Here is a 24208-nt window from a genome sequence, read left to right as displayed (position 1 = left end):
GTGGTTGTGTCTGAGTATGTTACTTGTAAAATGGCCAATTATTTCTAGAAACTCTTCTCTCTGTTAATCATTTTTTTTTATGTTGCCTTCTCTGAGCTAGTTATTGAGACACAATTTCATAACCACACCTTTTTAGCCGAAATCCCAATTCTGCCACTTACTCTCTATATGTCCATAGGAAAGTTACTGAAATGTTTTAAGCCTCATTTTCATCATCTGTAAAATGGGGTAAGAATAGTACCTACCTCACTGAACACTTAATGCCTCTCTGCCAATCACTGCTAAATGCTTATATGGTCTTGTCCCATTTTACTGTTGTAAAATTTTAATGCTTAATAGCTAAATCTGTACAAGATCATACAGCCAATAAGAGGTGGAGTTGGGATCTGGTCCCAGGTTTATCTGACACCAAAGCCTGAAGTTTTATAGTACTCCTTCCTCTTTGGAAAGTTATTAATGGTTCCATATGTTTGGTTAGGATGGCTCTGCAAATCTCTGGAAACCCTGGTCTGTACATTAAATTTTAGCATAGAATACTGCTGAATAGGAGTAGACCATCATTAAGGGTTCCTGTATGCATTAGAGTTTTTAAGTGGTTCATAAAATTTATCCATAGACAAAGGACTGCTGTTCAATTCCAAAAGTCTATAACCATCTGGAACCCAAAGGGCTTACTCTGGCATAGATCATTTCACTCTGTGGTGCTACTGTTCTTCTAGTCAATAGAATAGTTAATATTCATAAAAGGCTGAGGTGATCAGAATAAATGTGTGCATTTTTAATAAAGATTATTCCTGTTAATTGCTCAGACATTATAGGAAAAATAAATGGCTACCAAAATGAGGTGGTTTCAGTCTTCAACATTCCCTCAGTAAAAATACCATACTCAATATGAATTCTAACAACAGTAGAAAGTCAATTTCTTTTTTTACTTTTTTTTTCTTTTTTAAATTTATTTTTGAGAGAGAGACAGACAGAGTGTGAACAGTGGAGAGGCAGAGAGCAAGGGAGACATAGAATCCAAAGCAGTCTCCGGGCCCTGAGCTGTCAGCACAGAGCCCAACACGGGGCTCGAACTCACCAACTGTGAGATCATGACCCGAGCTCAAGTTGGACACCTAACTTATTGAGCAAGCCAGGTGCCCCAAAAGTCAGTTTCTATGGTACTTGTCCTTGTTTATTAAAAAAATCCAAAATCAACAATTATTTTTTGTTGTCTGTTTATTTTTATGTCAGTTGCTGTGGTAGGTCCTGGAGGCACATGTGTGTGTTCTTCAAAATCACAACCAAACCCTTAGTGGGTATTTGTTGCTCTCTCCTTTCCTCTACTCGGCCTTCCTCTGCCAAGTTTATTTCTACTTAACCTTAGATCCCAGCTCAAAAGTCACTTCCTTAGACCTTTCTGGGCAGTCTTCTCTTCCCATGAAAATTAGGTCCTCCCTTTATTCTCTTTCCTTAAGCCCTATTCTTTTCTTCTTTGTACTCATAACAATTTTTATCATATAATCAATTGGAAATGTACTTAATGTCTGCCTCTCCAGCTATTTTCATTTATTCATCATTCATTCAGTCCATGGGTATTTATTGCATACCTACCACGTGTCAGTTACTCTTAGATGCACATCTTAGGTGAACATACAGTGGTGAACAAGAAAAGGTTATTGTCTTCATGATCTTACGTTACTGGGAAGATGGACAAAACCCAAGTAATCAAACACTTTGAAAGCATTAAGTGTTATAAGGAAAATAAATTAGGGTAAAAAGATAAGTAGTGATGGGGCAAAGGAGAGGAGGCTATTTGGTCTATTCATGTAGGTCCATCAGAGAAAACCACTTTAAGTGGGAGATCGTGTGAACAGAAGCCCAAATAATATAAAGAAGTGAGCTTTAGGAGATAGAGGGTAAGAGGTTCTGGAAAGAGAACAGGAAATAGAACTGCTCTGAGACTGCAGTGAACTTGACTTATTTGAGGAAATGCAAGAGGTGTGGCTGGAATCAAGTGAACACAGGAGAGCGTGATCGATGCTGCTGGAGAGGTGAGGGCAGAGAAACGAGCCTTGGAGGATTTTGTTTTTAATCTGATTTATAAAGTCATTGAAGGGATTTGAGCAGAAGAAATGATATCTAATCTACTGGGGGAAAAAAACCCACTCAAGTTGCACAGAGAACAAACCCCACGACAGATTCAGGGAGACCAGTTAGGAGGAGGCTATTCCCATATTCCAGGCAAGAAATGCTTGTCGTTTGGATTAGGTTGTTAGTAGCAGAAGTGGGGAGTAGTGATCAGTCAAGATATATTTTGGAGATAATGTGAACAAGACTTGTTGAAGAATTGAAGATGGGAATGAAATGCAAAGAAAAAAAATCTAGGTTGACCCCTAGGTTTTACACCTTAGAAAGCCAGTAAATAGTGGTGCCTTTAACAGATTGGAAGAAAAGACGAGGTGTGTGTGTATGTGTGTGTGTGTGTGTGTGTGTGTGTGTGTGTGTGTATTTGATGGGGATGGATTCCGCTTTGAACACGTTTCCCTTGAGATGTTTATTTAAAAATTTTTTTCAATGTTTATTTATTTTTGAGAGAGAGAGAGAGAGAGAGAGAGAGAGAGAAAGAGACAGAGAGTGGGCAGGGGAGGGGCGGAGAGAGAGAACACAAAGAATCCGAAGCAGGCTCCAGGCTCTCAGCTGTGAGATCATGACCTGAGCTGAAGTTGGATGCTTAACCAACTGAGCCAACCAGGCGCCCCTGAGGTGTCTATTCTTATTTTACATCTGAATGAAGATGTTGAGTAGGCAGGTAGAGATTACATGTTTATATACACCTCTGAGCAGAAGTTGAGCCTGCCTAGAGACATTAGGATTTCATCAACTTACAGTTGATATTTAAAACCAAGGGATGGGATAAAATCATGTAGGGAGACTGCGGAGAGAAATAAAGAGACCTGGGGTCTGAGCCCAAGGGCACTGCATCATATAGAGGCCAGCATGATGAGGGGCCACTTAAGGATTCTGGGAAGGATCAGCTGTTGAGGATAACGGTGGTTACCCATTGTTGAATGGTAGAGCAGGATGAGGACTAACAATTGACCATTTGCTCACTATTGTATATCCAGTACCTAGCTCAGTTTCCGGTACATAAGGACATATTTGTTGAATGAATGCATCTTCACTTCGATTTATTTGACACATCCTAGATTGTCTCTAGGATCCAGGCACTGTTCTACATTCTATGGATTCACAACATCGTGTTCGCAATAATTTTAAGTTCTAGTGGGGGTCATAGACAGACATACAAATGCATCAAAAATACACATTGTCAGTTTATTTTGTTAAGATTTTAAAATAATCTCTATACCCAATGTGGGGCTCAAACTTACAACCCTGAGATCAAGAGTCACACACTCTCATGGCGCACCCGGGGGGCTCAGCCGGTGAAGCATCCGACTTCAGCTCAGGTTATGATCTCATGGTTTGTGAGTTCTAGCCTGGTGTCGGGCTCTGTGCTGACTGACAGCTAGGAACCTGGAGCCTGCTTTGGATTCTGTGTCTCCCTCTCTCTCTGCCCCTCCCCCACGCTCACTGTCTCTCAAAAATAAAGAAACATAAAAAAAAAGAGTCACACGCTCTTCCTACTGAGCCAGCCATGTGCCCCTGTATTATTAGTTTATACCTCTCTTTCCCTCCTAATGCCCTATTCTATTTTTTAATACAAATTTTTTAAGTTTATTTATTTTGATAGAAGGAGAGAGAATCCAGCGTGGAGCCCAAGGTGGGGCTGGACTCAGGGCTCCACCTCACAGACTGTGAGATCATGACTGGAGTTGAAACCTACTGGTCTGCCCAGGTGCCCCCCTTCTGCCCTATTCTAAGGAGCATGAATATTTGGAGGGCCCTTAGCAGATGAGCCATGATGAATCAGGATATATACATTTGCGGCTATATGGCACATGAAGACTTGGGCAAAAGGGAGAGGCTGAGGGGGAGGGATGGTGGGATTTCACTGAATTGGACAGGCAGCCTCAGCCAAAGATATCAAATTCAATTAATATAAAATGTGCCTGCTCAAATCCCTTGGCTGAATTCAGTTGACAGTTTATAAAAAACAGTAGCAGCCTTAAGGTTATACTTTTATAAGAGAGTAGAAAAAGAGTGGGAGGGTGTGGTTGGGCAGGGAGAGAGAAGGCTCTTAAACTAAATATTAGAAAATTGTGACCTTTGCGTCAAGTTAACCGTTGACCCTCAGAATTATTACCCTTAAATTCCTGCCTTTTTTTTTTTTAAAAAAAGAAAATCTCCAGTCTTGAATCAGCAGTCTCTACTGGTTAGGAAAAATTTTAGGTGTCTTACATGAACTCAAATCCATGCCAGAAAAAGAAACAACTCTTGATGGGGCGATGAGAGTTGCATTACACAATTTCTTTATTGCATTACGCAATTTCTTATACTTAACTTTGCTGAGGTAGTTTTCTTATCTCTACTAGGACCGCACACTTTTGTGTCCCCTCGCACCCATCTCTCCTCACAGAAAATGTAAATTAAAAAGAGAATAAAAGAAAAATCTCTATTGTCCTTTAAGGTCCAGTTAAACAAGGAGTCCCTTCCCCAAACAACTTATTCATCAAGCTGTGTTCCTCCATTTTTCATTCATCTTACAGCTCTTCTGCCACTGTGCATTATAGTTGTTTGAGTCCATGTAGTTATTTACTTTGAATTCCAAGACCTTGGGAACTGTGCTGTTTAATGCTCAGGGCGGAAGGGAGCATTTAGAAGGTCCACAGTAAGTGCCTGTAACCTGAGGGAAGATGCGCTGGGTGGAAGGCATAGAAACGGGAGATGCAAGCCTTTATTCGGAAAAGTTTATGGGAACGATAACGGCACATTTAACAATGAAAAAGAAGTGTTTAATAAAGAGGTGAAAATAAAACCATGACTCCACGCCCACTTCTTACTACCACCTTTCCATTCACTCGTGGCTTCTGAGACCCCATTCCCTCCTAAATCCCGAGCTCAAACGAGGCTGTCTCACTGGCCAATCGGAGCGCTGTCTTCCGTAGTCGTGAAGACTGCTGCAGCCAATGAGAGACCTGGGCGAATTGGTGGGGTGAGACACGCCGCCCTCTGGCGGAATCCTGGGGGCGTGGTGGCGCGCTGGGCGGGGCTGAAGCTTGATTGGCAGGCGAACGATCAGCAGTCTTAGAACGGAAACGCGGCCGGGGGCACGCCAGGGGGGACATGGGCGGGGTAGCGAAACTGGAATCAGCCAATGGCTGACGCACTAAGCACAGAAGGAACGCTAGACCACCAATGGCGGCACGGGTATGGCGCCGTGGGCGGGGTTTAGGCCGAAAGAGGCGCAGGAGCAGCGCCTGTTAGTGTCGTCCTCACCGTCACGGGCAGGCGCTTCTTCCTGGATTCATTCATTCGTTTTTTTCATTCACGAAGGTAGTAAGGCCTAGTTGAAAGCCATGGAGAGCGCTCTTCCTGCCGCTGGCTTCCTGTACTGGGTGGGCGCAGGCACCGTGGCCTACCTGGCCCTGCGCATCTCGTGCTCGCTCTTCACGGCCCTTCGGGTCTGGGGTTTGAGTCACGAGGTAGGGGTCGGACCCGGGCTCGGAGAATGGGCAGGTGAGTGCAGTCCAGCGCCGCCGGCCCCTTCGCCTCTGCGGCGGCTCGCGCTGCTCCGGGCCGGGGCCTGGCGGGTGGTGACCAGCGCCGGGCCTTCCCCTTTCCAGGTCCCCTGTCCTTCCTGAAGCTCCTGCGTCCCGCGTACGCCCCTGACCCCATTAGTCAGCTACTGGCTTGCCTAGACTTGTAGAGGTTTTTAAATACTTAATACGTTGTTGGCCCAGCTCAGCGAAATCTGAAGTGCCACTTGGTGGGTGCGGGAGGAATCTGGCCGGAACTGCCAGGGGCTTGTGTCCTTTAAGCCATTCCTGGTTCATGGCCGGGAGTCAGTCACCTTGCTGCCTCCCCAGTCACGGTGTACGCACCTTCGTTAGCCCCTAATGAGTGTTTTTAAAGTAAAGTTTTTCGCTTGACCTGAATAATGGCCCCGTGCTGACGATGAAAGCATTTTGTTGACTTTTTTGGGGGGGAGGGTGGACGAGAAGGACATAGAATTTCAGAAGTCTTTCTGCTTTTTGGAACCTTACCTCTCTCTAGTTACTTGGATTCGGCCTATTTCGTATCATTTGCAATTTTTTAAAAAAATTCTCCTTAAACTTTTCTGGAGTCTTAATGTGCAACATAAGTATTGCTTCTGCAAAACGGTAACTTGCTCTCTAGCAATCAGAAATACTTTTTGCAGAAGAACATTTGTAGCAAAAAGTATTCCCACTAAGAGCTAAGCACATGGATCTAGTTCCATTCAGTTGGAGGATTTTAAAAATGAAAGAGAAAGGTCGGATTGGAGAAGTTGGGAAAATTACCTGCAGGGAAGTTGTGCACTGGCTTTTTTTCTATATTTTTTGTTTCTGTATTTTTCATTTCTTTGGGCTTAAACTTAAAAAAAAAAATTTTTTTTTTAAATTTATTTTAGAAAAAGAGAGCACGAGCGGGGAGGGGCAGAGGGAGGGAGAGAGAATCTTAAGCAGGCCACACACCCAGCGCTGAGCCTGACTCTGACTCTGATCCTACCTCTGAGCCACGACTCTGGGATCAGGACCTGAGCCGACATGAAGAGTCTGACCCTCAGCCAAGTCAGCGGCGCCTCTGGGTTTTGTTTTGTTTTGTTTTTTTTTAAACCAAGTAGTGTGCTATGGTTGTTCTCTGTAATGATTTATTCTGCTGGTTTATGATTGAATGTTCACTTGACCGAGCATTTTATTGAATTTTGGGATAGTTAGGGGTTTGCCTTCAGACTGGACTCAAGTGAGGTAGACAAATAATGTAACAACATAGTCTTTATTCATTCAAAAACATTTAAACATAAGATGTAAGAAATTAACCTTTTGGGACAGCCACATAAACAGAACACATCTCAAGTAGGAATGGATTTGTATGAGTTCTGTCCATGATGTGAAGCAGCTATTCACATTATAGTACTTATTTTTAAAAAATCACTTAGTGTTTTTTGATATTCCTTGAAAAACAAGTGAAGTGCTCAAGTTGATTATTATAATAAAGTTTATGATTTTGCAATTGACTTGCCCAATTTCTTGATTGTTGTTTGGAAAACTTGCTTGTGAACTTTTGAAATAGTTACACAAGATTCCAATGCATTAGGAAATTCTATATCAAGATGAAGTTTTGTGGTTTGTAAGCAAAGAGTAATGTTAATAATTTTTTTTTAACTAAAATTGACCCTGATGTCTAATAATTCTAATGATCAGAGTCATCTATATATGAGTTTATAGTAAAGGTATTGAAAAGATTTGGCTCCAGAGGAAGGATATTTGATAAATTGAAGGAAATGTTTAAAAGATTTAGAAGTGAAATTTGAACCAGAACACTGGGATATAACTGAAAGGATCATAGTGTCTAAGTGACACTTTGTTGAGTTCAGTCTACCTTGGATTGTTAGAAAAATCTCTTTTTCAAGTACTTATGCAGAAGAAATGATCAAGTTGTTATTTGTAGCATTACATGTATGTGGTGGCCTGGATCTTAAAATATTTCCTTTACCTCTCCAAATTCAGGGAATCTTTGAATAACAAAATTAAGAGTAGCTCATCTTAAACAGGTTATTTGTATCAGTTGGAGGGATGAACTGCAATAATTTGACAAAGAAAGCAGCAGAGATGACACTTGAATAATTAGGGTTAAACAGATTAAAATTAGATAATTTTTTCAACCAAAGTTAGGATTTTGGAATTAATTTTTGTGCGTAAATAGTACTAATAAGTTTTTCCCCTATAAAATGGGTATCTTAATCTTGTGCAGCCTTCTTCGAATAAGTGGTGTTAGCAGGCCGTATTATGGAGGCATTATCTACTTTCTGGTACTAACATTTAACATCTTCCTCTCCATAACCTATTAAATATTTTAAGTATTATGTAGTAATGTGCACTGAGTTGATAATATGTTTTTATTCTTGTTATTCTTAAGTCTCTTCGTGTGAGTATGTTTCTCAGATTTTAGAATCTGAAGGGGAGGGAGTGTGGGTCCCAATTTTTTTTTTTTTTTTTTTGTCTTTCCCTATAGTAACTGGTGCATTGATCACATAGCTTTTCTAAATTTAAAAACAAAGGCTTGGAAAAATAAATACATCGTATGTATAGCATGGCTACTATAGTTAATAATACTTTACTGTATATCTGAAAGTTGCCAACAGATTAAATCTTGAAAGTTCTCACAGCAAGGGGTGTCTGGCTGGCTCAGTTGATAGAGCATGTGACTCTTGATCTTGGGGTCATGAGTTCAAGCCCCACGTTGGGCATAGAGCTTACTTAAAAAAAAAAAAAAGTTGTCACCACAAGAAAAAAATTCTGTAACTATTATGGTGATGGATGTTACCTAGACTTATTGTGGTGATCATTTCACGATATATACAACTGTCGAATCGTGATTTGTATACTTGAAACTAATATAATGTTGTATGTCATTATATCTCAACAAGAAATAAACAAACCCTGAAAGTTTGTAAAAACTCGAAAGCAGGTATTCTTTGCAATTAGTAAAAATATTTCAGATCACATATTCCTAGTTAGGGTCTTAAGACCATCCATTACTTGGCCCACACTCTGATCTATCTCCTTTGTGAGTTAGGTCTTTTCCCTGCTTCTTTTCCAGTACCATTTCCACCCGAGTTAGGAATTGTGCTGATTTCACTAGGACCAGTGTAGATGGTTTTGCCAATATTGCCTGTCATTGTTATGCGATACTTGTATCTCTTAGGAGAACAAAGAACTCCTGTGAAAGTGGAGCTTTCGTTGTTGGAAGGTCACTGTTGCAAATAATCAGAAGAAGATTACTAACAAAAGTGGTCAGTTTGTACTAAATAAAGGAGAGAACAGTCATTGCTGTGGAGGAATAAAGAATGTAATCTGTAGGCTTTGGTTTAAGCATAGATAAATTTTGCATTTATTTAAGCAGTTTCCATCATACAATTCATCTAAAATGATTGATATTGAAATAAAGTGGAGGTGATAGATGGAAAGGCAAGGTAAGTATACTTCTAAAGCCAAGATACTTCATAACTTTCAACCCACGACCACACTCTGAGCTCTTGTGTTTAGTTTTTAATGGAGAGGATATTGCTGCAAGCAGCAAAGAATAAAGGATCCACTGGGGCGCCTGGGTGGCTCAGTGGGTTAAGCGGCCGACATCAGCTCAGGTCATGATCTCCTGGTTCGAGAGTTTGAGCCCTGCATCAGGCTCTGTGCTGACAGCTCGGAGCCTGGAGCCTGCTTCAGAATCTGTGTCTCCCTCCCTCTCTCCTCCTCCCCTGCTTACACTCTCTCTTTCTCTCTCAAAAATAAACAAACAATAGAAGAAAAAAAAAGAATAAAGGATCCACTAACCAGTGAGATTTAAAAAATAACTTCATAGAGATATAATTCATACCATACAAGTTACCCATTTAAAGTGTATAGTTCAATATTTTTATTATATTCACAGGTTGTGATATAACCATTATAATTTAAGTTTGGAATGTTTTCATCCTCCTTAAAAGAAAACCTATACCTGTTAGCTGTCACCCCCCCCCCCCAACCCTCACCCCTTCAAGCCCTAGTCAACCACTAATCTACTTTCTGTCTATATGCGTTTACTTATTCTGGATATTTCATATAAATGGGATCCTACAATATGAAGTATTTTGTGACTGCCTTTCATTTAGCACAGTGTTTTCAAGGTTCACCCATGTTGTGGCATATTTCAATGCTTCATTTCTTATCATTGCTGAATACTGTTCCATTCTGTGGAGTGAGTTTAGATTTTGCAAAGGGTTTTTTACCTCTGCATTTTGCTGTCTGCACATCTATATTAGCAGATCCCTGAGATTTTGCAGCTTTGGATGCTGATGGAACTCCATTTGGCCCTGTAATATTCCAAGGTTTTCCTAATTTAGTGGACAGTGAAGACTTAGAAAGGTTATGGGTTGGTGGGGTTCTTTTGTAAAAAAAGCCATTCATCAAAACTGGCTTTGTTTAGCCAAGCTCCAAGAATCAAAGGATTCTGAAAATCAGGTGTGATGCATAATTTCTGTTTTTACAGCGGATAACTACACAGGATTGGTCTAGTTACCTCCAGTGGTTGAAGGCTGCTTGAGTAACTAGGGTCTGTTGACAGTAGGTCCCTTTCTTAGGCTTTGCGGTATCACATCATTTGAGGAATTATGTATGAAATGTTAATTATTTCGATTGGCAATCCCAGAAAAAATAAATACCATTGAATGCTTGAAGTGTTCCAGGCACTTGACATAGTCTATATTTAATCTGTCTCTGAGCTATGCTCTATTATCCCCGGTGTACAGAGGAAGAAACAGAGGCTTAGGTAAATGACTTCCCTTGTCTATGGTTTCATAGCTAGTGAGAGAAGATCAGGATTTGAAGCCAAGTTGTCCATTCTGCAGTGCACGTGTTTGCGTGTTGGTGATTGGTTTACACACTGCATGAGTAAGTACTTGGGGGTGGCTTCCTTTATATCCTAGGCATATATTGCTTTTTATTAAATAATTCTTTAAGCTTTTATTTTTAAGTAATCTTGACCCTGAGATCAAGAGTCACGTGCTCTACCGACCGAGGCAGCCAGGTACCCCAGAACACATCGCTTTTAATTGAAGGCACACTTTCAAATTTGCACATGCTTGGTATCTCCGGAAGCATTGTAGACTAGGGTAGAACGTTTTAGAATCAAGTAGCTCAGGATTTTCTTCAGATTTATAACCGTGAATCTTGTTGCTCCATGAAAAAACACTGGAAAGGCAGTCAGGCGCCTTAATAAAGCAAAGCGTTTGACTACCATCACTATGGGTGGATCTGACCTCAGATGCTGTTTATTTTCTGTTTATTACTCTGGTGTTCTCCGATGGACTCAGTGATGCTCTGGAGGTCCAGCTTGATACATGTAATATGCTTCCTGTTGACATTCGGGAGACTTGAGTATACCTGTTCTTGCTGGTGAGCTGATGTTGTTCACAGTCGTGCCATGTTTTTTAAGAATCCAATTTTGTTTGTTTTTTGTTTTAAAGCAGGGCAGGTGAAGGAGGGCAGAGAAACAACATAACAGTTCTGGAAGGTATTTGTTTGTTCTGCAAGTTAGCTCCAAAAAGGGAGTCCGTGGGCCTGAATGGAACAAGGTTTCCAGATTGGAGTTAGCAGGGCAGCCTTAAAGATGTTGTGCTAGAGCTGTGTGAGAGGAAGCTGAGGCGGAGGAGAGTCAGGCCGAGAGCATGCCTTGGTCTTACTTGCAGGAGAAACCAAAGAAGGTTTTCTGGAGTTAGAAATTCAGCCTCTGTACTCTGAGCTAGAATATCTTTTCCCCACACCCTCTCATTAGCCCTCACTATCCCCCTGCCCCCCTCTTTTTTCCTTCCTTCTTCCCCCTCCTCTTTTTTTATGCAGTGTTAAAGTTTCCTATTTAGAGGTCAAACCTGAACCCTTGGAGGCTCACACCTAGACTTGAATTTTAGCTTCTCTACTCACGAGCAGTGTGTAACATTGAGGAGGGTAGTAAACATCTCTGAGCCTCACTTTCCTCATCTGCAAACTGAGGATAATAGTGTGTGCCTGTTTCATAGGATTCTTTTGAAGGGTAAATGGGAATACTTATTCTATGTAAAACAGATAGTACAGTGCCTGACACACAAAGGCTGATAACATTATTAGTAATCTTATTAGCCTCACTAGCATTATGTACTAATTACTTGAGCTAATTGACAAGGTAAGTCTTGGTAAGAAAAAGTTAATATCTGGGGCGCCTGCATGGCTCAGTCAGTTAAGCGTCCGACTCTTGATTTAGGCTGAGGTCATGACCTCACGATTCTTGAGACTGAGCCCCGCGTCGGGCTTTGCGCTGACAATGCAGCGTTTGCTTGGGATTCTGTCTCTTTCCCTCTCTCTGCCCCTCCCCTGCTCATGTTCTCTGTCTCTGTCTCTGCCTCTGTCTCTCTCTCTCTTTAAAAAAAAAAAAAAAAGTTGACATCTGGGTGACTACATCTTCAGAAAGAAGATTATCATTGCTGTTGCAACTGAGATTATTGAGCTTCAAAACTAATTTTTTTTCATTGTTTTGCTTGGTTGAATTGAGGATAATTTATTTCTTTCAGTTTCTGAAAAAAATGTGCTGAAAGATTTAAATAGTGAGATTTATAAGTTTAGAATACATGGGTAAGTGGATTTGAATAGATCAGTTCCCATGCCATCAAATGCCATTTTAGAGAAGGATAAGTTAAAAAAACACTTTTTAAAAATAGTGTACCTTGGGGTGCCTGGATGGCTTAGTCGGTTCAGCATCTGACTCTTGATTTTGGCTCAGGTCATGATCTCATAGTTTGTGAGTTAGAGCCTTGCAGCTGCTTGGAGCTGATAGCACAGAGCCTTCTTGGGGTTCTCTCTCCCTCTCTCTCTCTGCCCCTCCCCTGCTCTCTCTCTCTCCCTCTCTCTCTCAAAAAATAAAAAAAATAAAAATAGCGTATCTTTTTCACTTGAGCTGCTGTAACAAAAATACTATAGGCTAGATGGCATCTATAGACACCATAGACTGTGTCATCACATGGCAGAAGGGCCAGGGAATCCTCCAGAGTCTCTCTTATAAGAGCACTAATCCCATTCAGTAGGCTTTACCCTCATGACCCACTCACCTCCCAAAGGCCCCCCCTCCTAATGCCATCACATTGGGAATTAGGATTTCCACTTAAATTTGGTCCTTACCACACAAATTCAATCTATAGCACAGTGGATCCTTTTTTCCATTTCTCTTCTCATATTTAGTGAAAATAAAAATATAGCAGTTTTCATCCATCTTCTGGGATAGATGGAGGTTAAGGTTGGGAGGCTGGGTAAGCAGAGCCTTCACTGTGCTTGGTGGAGAGTTTGATATATTCATTTGTCCATCCACAACCACAAATACTGTTGAGTGCTGTCCATGGACCTTGGAATAGACCAACGGGCTGGTGAACAGCAATCAGATGAACAAACTGTGCTGTTAAGTGATAAAGAAGACCTGCTTGGTTCTGTGAGAGCTTGTGAGTGAGGCCCAAGAGAGCTGCCCTGGGGACGTGATGAGGGAGCTGAGATCTGAAGGGAAGGGAAGAGTAACAGCAGGAGCAGAAGGAACAGCAGGTGTTTGGCTCCTGAGGCCGGATGTTGGGCGGCTTGCATGAAACAAGGCCTGAGTGACTAGAGCCGAGAACTGGTGGGCACGATGCAAGATGAAGAGTGGAGGGGGGGAGATTGGGCCGGCAAGCAGGGCTACTGAATCTACGCGAAGGTCAGGGAGAACAATTGAAGGGATTTTAAGCACAAGGATAATGTTGTGGAATTGCAACTTTAAACAGAATTCCTTGTTTCTATGACCTTCCTGACACTGTTGCATTGCCATAGAGATGGACCAGTGCAAGTTATTCAGATCACCTCAGTCAAAATTGCCTTAAAAAACCCAAACAAACCCAAAATGCAGATTCATACTTTAGAGTGTGGGTGACTACTCTTGTGCCATTCATTCCTGGTTATCATCTTTCAGAGACCATTTCTTCCCTGGGGGAAAATATCTAATCACCATGGTGTAGGAAGTTCTGCTCTTACCAGGGACTGGGTGATAGGGTTGTTGAGTGAACTCTGAAACTGGGCTACTGCTTTTTCGAGGTCAGTCCATAAAACCATGGTGTGGTAGCTGAGAAGCCTGCCATAAATCCAGCACCAGAGGGAATGCTGTGTTTTATTTACTCATTTTGTCTAGTGAAACAATGGGTTTGCCCTGTCTCTGACTGGCAGTTCCAGGGAGACTATCCAGTTTCTGCAGAGTTCATCTTTACCACCATTAAGTGAAGTTACTTCTATTTAAATGATCTAGTCAGTGGGGCAAGGGAGGAAAGGCTAGCAGACTTAAGATTTAGAACAATGACTATCTCTCAAGAGTATTACATGGGTTAACAGTAGTGATAAGGAGACCATTGGCTTTGGAATCAGAATAGCAAGGGTAAGCTTTGCTAGTGGCTAAAATGTTTGAAGTTGGGGTGCCTGGGTGGGTCAGTCGGTTAAGCGTCTAACTTTTTTTTTTTTAATTTTTTTAACATTTATTTTTGAGAGACAGACAGAGGCAGAGTATGAGCAGGGGAGGAGCAGAGAGAGAGGGAGACACAGAATCTGAAGCAGGCTCCAGGCTCTGAGCTGTCAGCACAGAGCCCGACACGGGCCCGAACTCACAAATCACGAGATCATGACCTGAGCCTAAGTCGGACGCTCAACAAACTGAGCCACCCAGGCGCCCCCCCTTTTCAAAAAAAAATTTTTTTTTTAACATTTATTTATTTTTAAACGTCTAATTCTTGATTTCAGCTCAGGTCCTGACCTCCTGGTTCGGTTCAGGAGATTGCACTGTGCTGACAGCATGGAGCCCTGCTTGGAATTCTCTTTCCCGCTCTCTGCCCCTCCCCCGCTCACACACGTGCCTCTCTCTCAAAATAAATGAACATTGAAAAATAAATAAAATGTTTGACATTGGGCAAAGATAGTTAACCTCTGAGAATAACTTTCTTCATCTATCAAATGGGGCTGATACTTTTCAGGAGTATTATGACAATGAAGTGAGTTGTAAATGAGGTTCTAGTGACATCTTTTATTTGTATACATTACTCTTATTTGATGAAGAAGGATTATCGAAGCCAAGAATAATGTAGTTCACTCAGCTGATAAACTATTAGAAATATGAAGTTATGAACTGATCAGTTAAGAGGAGATTAGTGCCATGAGAGGAAGATTTCTGGCTTTGTGAAAAGATTTACCAAGTGCTTCCTTGAAATCTGGCTCCCCTTAGTGAACCTCAGATACGAAGGTTTAGGAAAATTCAGTTATGTGCAACTTTTCCACTGAATTTGTAAAGACCTTAAAATTATCTTTGACTCTTCTTCTCTCACCCCACGTACAGTCTGTTAGGAAAGCTCATTGACTTTAACTTAAGAATATCTAGAATCCAGTCCCTTCTACACTGGTGTAAGCCACTGAAATCTCTCATCTTGATAAAATAGCAGCCTCCTGTCTCTCCGATCCAACATTGGCATCCCCCTACAGTCGATTCTTCTACAACAGCCAGAGTGATCCTTGCAAAGCTCATGTTGAATCATGTGATCCTGTACTCAGATCCCTCCCCTGGCTTTTCATCCTGTTCCTATTAAAAACTTCTGTGGTTGACAAGGCTTTCAACCACCTGCCTCCTGGCTTCTTTTATCTCTGACCTCATTTCTGCCTACTTTTCCTCTCTCTCTCTCTCTGTCACCCTCCCAGTCACTTTCACTTCCTGCTTGAACACGCTTCCTTGAACTCACTTCCTTGGACGTGTTTGGCACTGCTGCCTTAGAGCCTTTGGTTAGTCATTCCTCCTGGAAAGTCCACCCCTCCGCCCCTGCCCATATCCACATGGCTAACTCTTACTTCCTCCCTCCTGCCTTTAAACTCACAATCCTCTGTCCCTGACCCCACTTCTGATCCCCATTACCCTGCTGTCCTTGTCCTTTTTCATAGCACTTGTCACTATCTCCCATGTGGTATACTTTGCTCATTTATGATGTTTCTTGTTTGCCTACCCCTTTTTTGAATGGAAGCGCCATGAAGGACCAAAGTCTGTCTTTTTTTTCACTTATGTATCTCAAGCACCTAGAACAGTGCCCACACATAGTAAATGCTGATATATATTGGTTGAATGGATAAAAATATCTATTAAGTAAGGTTTTCCAGTATTGTTGAGACTAAGGGTTAATGAACTTGGTGGGGAAATTATATTTTCTTTCTCTATTCTCTTAAGTGATTAGTTATAAATGTAAGAAATATTAACAGTTTCCCAATCTCTAAAATGAGATTGTTTATTTATTTATTTTTGTTTTTTTTTAATATATGAAATTTATTGTCAAATTGGTTTCCATACAACACCCAGTGCTCATCCCAACAGGTGCCCTCCTCAATACCCATCACCTACCCTCCCCTCCCTCCCACCCCCCATCAACCCTCAGTTTGTTCTCAGTTTTTAAGAGTCTCTTATGCTTTGACTGTCTCCCACTCTAACCTCTTTTTTTTTTTTTTCTCCTTCCCCTCCCCCATGGTCTTCTGTTAAGTTTCTCAGGATCCACATAAGAGTGAAAACATATGGTATCTGTCTTTCTCTGTATGGCTTATTTCACTTAGCATCACACTCTCCAGTTCCATCCACGTTGCTACAAAGGGCCATATTTCATTCTTTCTCATTGCCACGTAGTGGCACATTCTCATTGCACATATGCCATTGTGTATATAAACCATAATTTCTTTATCCATTCATCAGTTGATGGACATAAAATGAGATTATTTAGTATAAAAACAAAATATAGATTATAATCTCAGGAAGAAGTTCTCCCAATATAGACTCTGGAATTAGACAACCTGCTTTTGAACCCCAACTCTGCCAGTTACAAACTACATCATGCTGACTTCTGTGTGCCTCAGTTTTCTCTTCTGTCAAATCGGGATAATAATAGGTTTGATATGATGATTACATGAGTTAATAGGTGTGAAATACTTAGAACAGTCTTTGGCATTTATTTACCAAATGCTACATAAATGTTAGGTGATACTGTTGTTATATCAGCTGTCACTTTTACTTGTGGGGGTAATTCTTCTTCCCATCTATATCCATCTTCTTTTTCCCAGAGTTTTCATAATAATTTACTGCATATTCCCTTCGGGATGGCTATCAAAGATCTCAATCCTAGCATGTCTAAAATTCAGCTTCTTTGCTCTGTCTTGCTTGTTCTGGACATCCTTATTCTTGCTAATTTTAGAGTTACCCAGCCTCTAAATCAGGATGGCAAATTCAAATGTCTCCAGCAGGTTAAGTAAATGAGTGAAGTGGACCAGGTGTAAATGCGTGTGTGGGTACCGTCCCAGAGATCAGTCATGGCATAGACTCCTCCTCCAGTTGTTACCTGTCAGTAACATTGGCCCTGTCCCCTTGGATTCTTCCTGAGAAGCCCCAGATAGCAATTTTCAAATGGAAAGTTTCTTAATTTTTTAAGACTGAGGCACATTTCTCAAGTGTACTCTGTGGACCAAGTAAATTACTCCAGGGGGTCAAATGCAGCAAGTGGCCAGCCTGCTCCTTCACCTCACGTCTTAGAATCACACTCCTTTCCCCCTCTAGCTAGGAGAGTGCCATCACACTGAATCTACCAGCACAGGCTCTCTCCCATCCTTACTTTTCTCCAAGTTCCTTGATGTATCACCTCCCTATGGCGGTGTGTTGCAAGTTTCATCTTCCCCCAAAATCTCGAAACAAGTTACCTGGTACACCTTACTCAAAAACTTCAAGTTACCTAATGTCTACACAGATACCAAGCTGCTTAGCCCTTTTTCATCATGTTCTTATGTCTATTTCTGGTCTCATTTCATAATGTGGCCCTTTCTGCATCTTTTCTTGGATGCATCTCCAAATGACTTACTGTGTCCTAGACATGCCTGTCCTTGCATATTCTTTCTGCTTCTGTGTCTTTGTGCAGGGACATGTAGTAGTTTCATTGGCTGTTGAATGTTGATCTCACTCTGCTAGGAGTGCTCTTTTTCTTCCTATTACGCACCCTTCCTCACTCTTCCTCTGTGTGAAATTCTACCCACTTTTCAGAGGCCAGATTATGAATTTTTCTGGCTGCCCAGGTGGAAGTGTACTTTTGGAACCCTGATAGTGCTTGTTTTCTATCTTGTGCGCTTTTCCCCATTTTACCTTATTAGTCATTTGTGTATACACACACATGCATACGCAATACCTCCTTTGTTCTAAACTATAAGCCCCTGCATAGTGCACAGTAAGTAATATTTGGTGAGTGAATATTTTTTCCTTGAGGTTCTGGTGTATTTCATTTGGGGGTGGGGTGTTTTGCTTGGGTTTTGTATTTTTTTTTGCAAAATGTGCACACCATATTTGTTTTTTGCTTAAAAAATTTTTTTTTAATGTTTATTTTTGAGACAGAGTGCAAGTGGGAGAGGGACAGAAGGAGACAGAATCTGAAGCAGGTTCCAGGCTCTGAGCTGTCAGCACGGAACCTGATGAGGGGCAGATCATGATCTGAGTCAAAGTCGGATGCTTAACCAACTGAGCCAAAATAGGTGCCCCATTTTTTTTAAGTTTATTTATTTATTTTGAGAGAGAGAGAGAGAGTGAGGTAGTGAGTAGGGGAGGGGCAGCAAGAGAGAGAGAGAATCCAAAGACTGTCAGCATAGAGCCCAACACAGGGCTCGAACTCATAGTTCAGGAGATCATGGCCTGAGACAAAGTCGAGAGTTGGACACTTAACCAACTGAGCCACCGAGGCACCCCCATTTTTCTTTTTTGCTTTAAAATTTCAAGTGACACACACCTAAAAATCTAGATTGAAATTAAACCAAGGCTGGTTAGATAAAGAATGGTTATAGAATTATTATATTACAGCAGGGCCTGGATAACAATTTGAAAGTGTGAAATGCAGTGAGATCAAAAAGATGTCCTTGAGTAGAATTCGTAATAAGCTAACCTTTTTTCATCTGTGGTTGTAGGAAATTGTTACAGGAAACCAACCACTCTGCTACATGTAATAAACACTTACTATTAATGGAATTTTAATAATATATATATTGTTCATCTCCAAATCTTTACAGAATTCTTGGAAATAGATTTTCTTTTAGGAAGAAAGACTTTTCCAATTAAAGTTTTGGCAAAATGTTGCTAATTGGTAAGGTTGAGTGAATTAGTGAAAAAAGAACTCTAGGATATGTTATTTTGAAGTCCTGCTAAAATGTGCCCAAACCTTCTAAACACTTAGACTTTTTAAATTGTTGGAGACATTGAACCAAATTCCCTGGAAAACCTCTTGGGTGGGAAAGTCATTGATTGGTAAATATGTATAGCCAATAACTTCTAGAAAGTTCCACAGAGTGTGTTGGATATGTAGTTTATTTGCCTCATGGAAAGAAATGAATATGACTGTTGGTTGATAATTTTTACAAAACTTTAGTCAGTCATTTTGTGAGAAACTTAAGAAAATTGGAATGTCATCAGGAAGCAGAAGAGAACAATGATGGAGTGATGAAACCAGAAGGGCTATTGAAGAGGGTGACCTCTTCAGTTGAACTCTTAGGGAAATGTTCTGAAAGAGGTAATGACTTGCTCAAGATCATACATCCAGTTAGAGAATGGCCAGGCAAGGCAGGTCGGTGGCAAAGGGCAGAGAATGGCGGACTCATCCATGGTAGACTGAGCTGAAACAGTGGCAGGAGAGATGTAGAGTAGAAGGGATTTGTCAGGGTGGTCGGTGCTGACAACAAGGATGTGGGCAGAATTGGACTTCTTTATATATTCAGCAACTGGTATGGGGCAAAAACAGCCCTCACTGTCCAAGTGCCCGACCTCTTGAAGAAATGACATGCACCTCTACCCATCAAGGGTGCCATTATGTCATGCTCTTGGTACACCCTTTCACAGTCATTAAGACTGGGGTAACTTTCTCATTAAATACAATGGTGTAAGCTGAGTGAGTTGATCCAAATCTCTTACCTACTGTCTCAGCTGTGCTTATACCCCCAACTACAGATTATGTTGATGACACTGAATTGCCAAGGAAATATTGTATTGTTTTAGTATGTGTTCCTCAAGGTGGCCAGGAAAGGCTACAGTATCTTTTAGAAGTTTAAATGCCAGTTTTAGTGCTCCCTTAACATTCCTAGTATGTAGAAAACTCATTCTCCAGATTGGTTTTATTGTAATGACTGGCATTAACTGCTCACGACCAAGCTAACTCCAGTAGAAATATTGCCAAGCTTGCTTTAATGATAGCTGAACCTCCAGACTTGTCACATAAACAGAGCTAATGCAGTAAACAAGCTTTCCTAATCTTGCGCATTCAGTCTAATAATTTTGCTATGGAACAGGGAACTGCTGCTTATCTGTGTTTTCCAATACCTCTCTTTGCCTGTCATGTGAAAGGAGGTGATGATCTCTTTATAGATAATGTGAAAAAAAAAACCACAGTGGGTTAGACAATAGTGTTCACACATTCTGAATTAGAGGAGGCTGACTTAATGATATTTTACTGTAATGATGACATATTAATTTGCAAAGTGATTTTGCAAGTATTCTCAGATGGTTTCCACAACATCCCTGCAAAGCAGGTTAGGGTTGGTTTTGTTATTTCTACATAATATGCCAGAATCAGGGGGAGATACAGTGACCGACATCGGGGTTACAGTCAATGACAGAAGAAATTGAATCTAGGTTTTCTGGCTCCAGCCTCCATGTTCTTTCCACTTGCCTGCCAAAGTTCCTGATAATGATTTTTAAGGCAAGTTGGAATACCTGTACAAGAGCTTATACGTTGGAGACTTCCTCAGACGTTGTCTAAAACTGAAAGGTCGGTTTATGCCACGGTGGTATCCAAACTCCCACGGATCACAAGAATAACTGCATGTGCTTGTTAAAAATAAGGACTGTAGGTCTTCACTATAGACCTACTAAATCAAAATCTCTAAGAAAAGAATGTGGGCAAATGTATTTTTAACAAATAAAGAGGATTCTTAAGATCATGCATTTCGGGAAACACTGGACTATGGTCAGGCTAGCCCTAAAAGAAGACAGGGGACTTATACACACGCAGCCTTTTTAGCCAGATGTCTATTCTCCGTACCAGGGCTTGATTTATAATAGTGTTAAAACTTCGGCGATTTCTGTACTAAATATTTACTAATAGTTTTGACAGTGAATCGAGATTCTATTTTAGGCTATTTCTGTGTTTCTGCATTTGAAATAGATTCGGAAAAAAATAAAACACTTGGAACTTAAATATGTTGCTATACAATGAGAACCACAAGCAGCACATTCAGAATTTCCCAGTCTTTACTAATTGGAGATTTGGGGTGAGAATAGGAGTGTTAATAAGAATGCTTTTTTGGTAGATGCAAATAATAGAAGTTTAATTTGCTTTTGGTTTAAGTAGGACCATAGAAGTATAGCTGAAGACTTTGGAAGCTTAACTATAAAGAATTGAGAGAATAATATTTTCTTTTTTTCTGTTTGTGATACTATTTTTTTAGTGACTTTTTTGTAGTTTATTTTTATAACATTTAGAGAAAAGAAACCTTTAAATCTGCTTTCCTTCTTTATAGGTAGATTTAAAAAAATTATCTTTACTATGAAATTAATGTAAGTGATACATATTGATGGTTCTTTTTTAAAAACTTTATTTATTTAGAGAGAGAGAGAGGGCACGCGTGTGTGAGTGGAGGGAGGGTCAGAGAGAATCCCAAGAATGATTCCGTGAACTGTGAGATCATGACCTGAGCCGAAATTAAGAGTCAGATGCTCAACTGACTGAGCCGCCCAGGTGCCCCAGTATTGAGTTTTAAAGGGCCAAGAGACTAGAGAGGATGTTCTAATTATTTTTTTCTCTTTTTAAAAAATGTTAAGTTCTCCAAATGATGAAGAAGGAAAATGGGTTTAGGTTTAATCAGAAGGAATTTCCATTTTAGTTGGCTGTGGACCAGACTCAGTACTGAGTATGGGAATATAGTGGTGATCAGGAATGCCGTAGTCTCTGTCTCCATTGGTCTAGCAGAGGACACGGATCATTACATAAGCAGCTCCAGAAAGGGCTTAGAGAAGGTTTTCTGGAAGAAATAATGTTTAATCCAAAGTATGGAAGAAAAAGAGAAGGAAGATGATGATGTTAATAATGGTAATAAGACATAATACTTATGAAAAATCTATGTCCCAGATACTCTTTTTTTCCCCATTAAAATTTTTTTTGTGTCCTTTTAGGGGTTTTTAAGAACTGTAAATTCAAAGCTGCCCATGACAGAAAAAATGTAACTTTAACAATCGCATAACTCATTATGGGGAACCCCAGATACTTTTCTAAATACCTCAACGAACTTACTTAATCCTCATATAATCCAATAAGGTAGGTCCTATTCACATCCCCATTTTACTGAAAGAAAGCTAAGTTAATAGAGGGAAAGCGATTTGCTCAAAGACACATAGCTAGTAAGTGGAGAAAGATCCAGGATTTGAACTGTCCCCTGAACGTACTGTTAACCACTATGCAAACTACACTGATGAATTAGAGATGAGCAGGTGAGGGCGGCTGGAGGACCAGGGAGCATTTCCAGCCAAGGGACTGAACATTCAGGAAGTTTGGGCCGAACGTCCTGGAGGAGAGAGGCAAGAGGTAAGGCTGGAGAAATGGGCGGGGTGGGGGGAGCAGTCATAAAGGACCTTGAGGCTCTGGTGAGGGTTTAGTATCCTAAGGGCCTTGGGAAGTCATTGAAAGATTTCAAGCAGTAGAGTGTCATGATCAAATTTATAGTTTGGACAGCTGAAATTTTGGAGAATGGATGTGAAGGGAGCAACTCAGGATGTAGGAGACCGGTTGTTGTTGTTGGTGGTGGTGGTGGTAAGCCAGGCATTGTGTGATGGTGGTTTGGGTTAAGATAATGGGGGCAGGGACTGAGACAGGGAATCAGAGAGAGGAGGTGCAAGTCACGGGCCTTCACCATAAATAGGTTGTGGGGGAGAAGGAGACGGCAAAGTCCAGAAGGATTGTGACATGTCTGGACTCTGGGCAGATGATGCCACTAGTCACTGACGTTGGAAACACAAGAGAAGGAGCAGGCTTTGGGGGGGGAATAATGAGGTTGATTTCTTACGGGTTCTGTGTGGATGTCAGGCAATCTTGCAACAGATTAGGACCAGGCTGAGCCTAATGTTGTGAGTTCTTTACTGAAGTCCTTTGGTTTAGCAGTCATTCTATAGTTTTCATAAAGTTTGTGCTATAGGAAAGTTTGGAGACTCAGCATGTAATATCTTAGGAAAGGTAGCATAGTATTTTTGAACGGTTTGAGGGAGTGTGGCCCATGTAGCACTTTGTGCCTTAGTTCAGTGAATGTTGGCTGTTTCCTTTTCGGCAGAAAAGCCGGGAAGTGTAGTGGACAGTGTATTAAACGTAACAGAAGACCTGAGTTCATAGTCCACCTTCTCACCTTTGACACTTACTGGCTGTGGAATCTTGGGTCAGCTATTCTATTTCATCTCTCAAATATGTCTAAAAATACCCACTTTATGTTCAGAGATGTTGAATCTCTCTCTGAATCCTCTTTGTAGAAAGTACAAAGCATTTTATACATATTAGACATTGGGCCTTTTTCCCTCTTCCGTTTTCAATTAGAAATCTAGAAATAGAATTGCTCCAGAAGTTGATTAAATTGTTTGTGTGAGGTTCAAGTTCCTTCCGAGATTTATTTTAGATTTATTGCAACTTTGTCGTGATCAACACCTGAGTCTCTTCTGATGTGATTATCTAATATTATCTAACATGTCAATTTTAGAATGTACCTAAAACAAAAAAAATTTTTTTACAACTTTGTTAGAACATAAGCTTGGTTTCTGTATTTAAAGTTAAACTAATTTGGGGTGGAAGCCTGGGTGGCTCAGGCAGATAAGCATCTGGCTCTTGACTTTGGCTCAGGTCATGATCTCACAGTTCGTGAGTTTGAGCCCCACATCAGTTTCTGTGCTGACAGCTCAGAGCCTGCTTGGGATTCTCTCTCTCCCCGGCCTCTCTCTCTCTCATTCTCTCCCTCGCTCATGTACTCTGTTTCTCTCTCTCTCTCAAATAAATAAACTTAAAAAATTTTTTTTAAAAAGTAAAACTAATTTAACCACGAATTGTGTTAGTTTCTTTTATTAAAATTTTTTTTAATGTTTATTTATTTTTGAGAGGGAGAGAGAGACAGAGCATGGGCAGGGGAGGGGCAGACAGAGAGGGAGACACAGAATCTGAGGCAGGCTCCAGGTTCTGAGCCATCAGCATGGAGCCCCATGCGGGGCTGGAACTCACAGACAGTGAGATCATGACCTGAGCCAAAGTTGGACCCTTAACCGACTGAGTCACCCAGGCGCCCCACGAACTGTGTTAATTTTAAAGAAATACCTTCAGCTTCAACTTTATTTTTAATATATACAAAAGCTATGATTAGCTATAGTGGATTAAGGATATAGTTAAATTATTGGTAGCAAAGTGTTATTTCAACTGTGACATAATTGGAAGACTTTCAAGCTTGACATA

At 40.8% G+C, this 24208-nt stretch overlaps 1 protein-coding gene across 1 annotated transcript in view; it reads left to right on the top strand.

Moving 5' to 3' along the window:
• The first annotated feature begins 5316 nt into the window (after positions 1–5316).
• Positions 5317–24208, top strand: part of HSD17B12 (hydroxysteroid 17-beta dehydrogenase 12) — a 165413-nt gene continuing 146521 nt past the window's right edge. Inside the window, exon 1 of the mRNA XM_060606434.3 lies at positions 5317–5622. Within this exon, the coding sequence (XP_060462417.1) occupies positions 5463–5622 (160 nt within the window). The 5' untranslated portion in view covers positions 5317–5462. The remainder of the gene's footprint in view (positions 5623–24208) is intronic.

This window comes from Panthera onca, chromosome D1 (genome assembly GCF_046562875.1).
Source record: "Panthera onca isolate mPanOnc1 chromosome D1, mPanOnc1 haplotype 2, whole genome shotgun sequence".
NCBI classification, from domain to species: domain Eukaryota; kingdom Metazoa; phylum Chordata; class Mammalia; order Carnivora; family Felidae; genus Panthera; species Panthera onca.
Note: the sequence above shows the minus strand (reverse complement) of the source record. Positions and strands in the feature narration are given on the sequence as shown.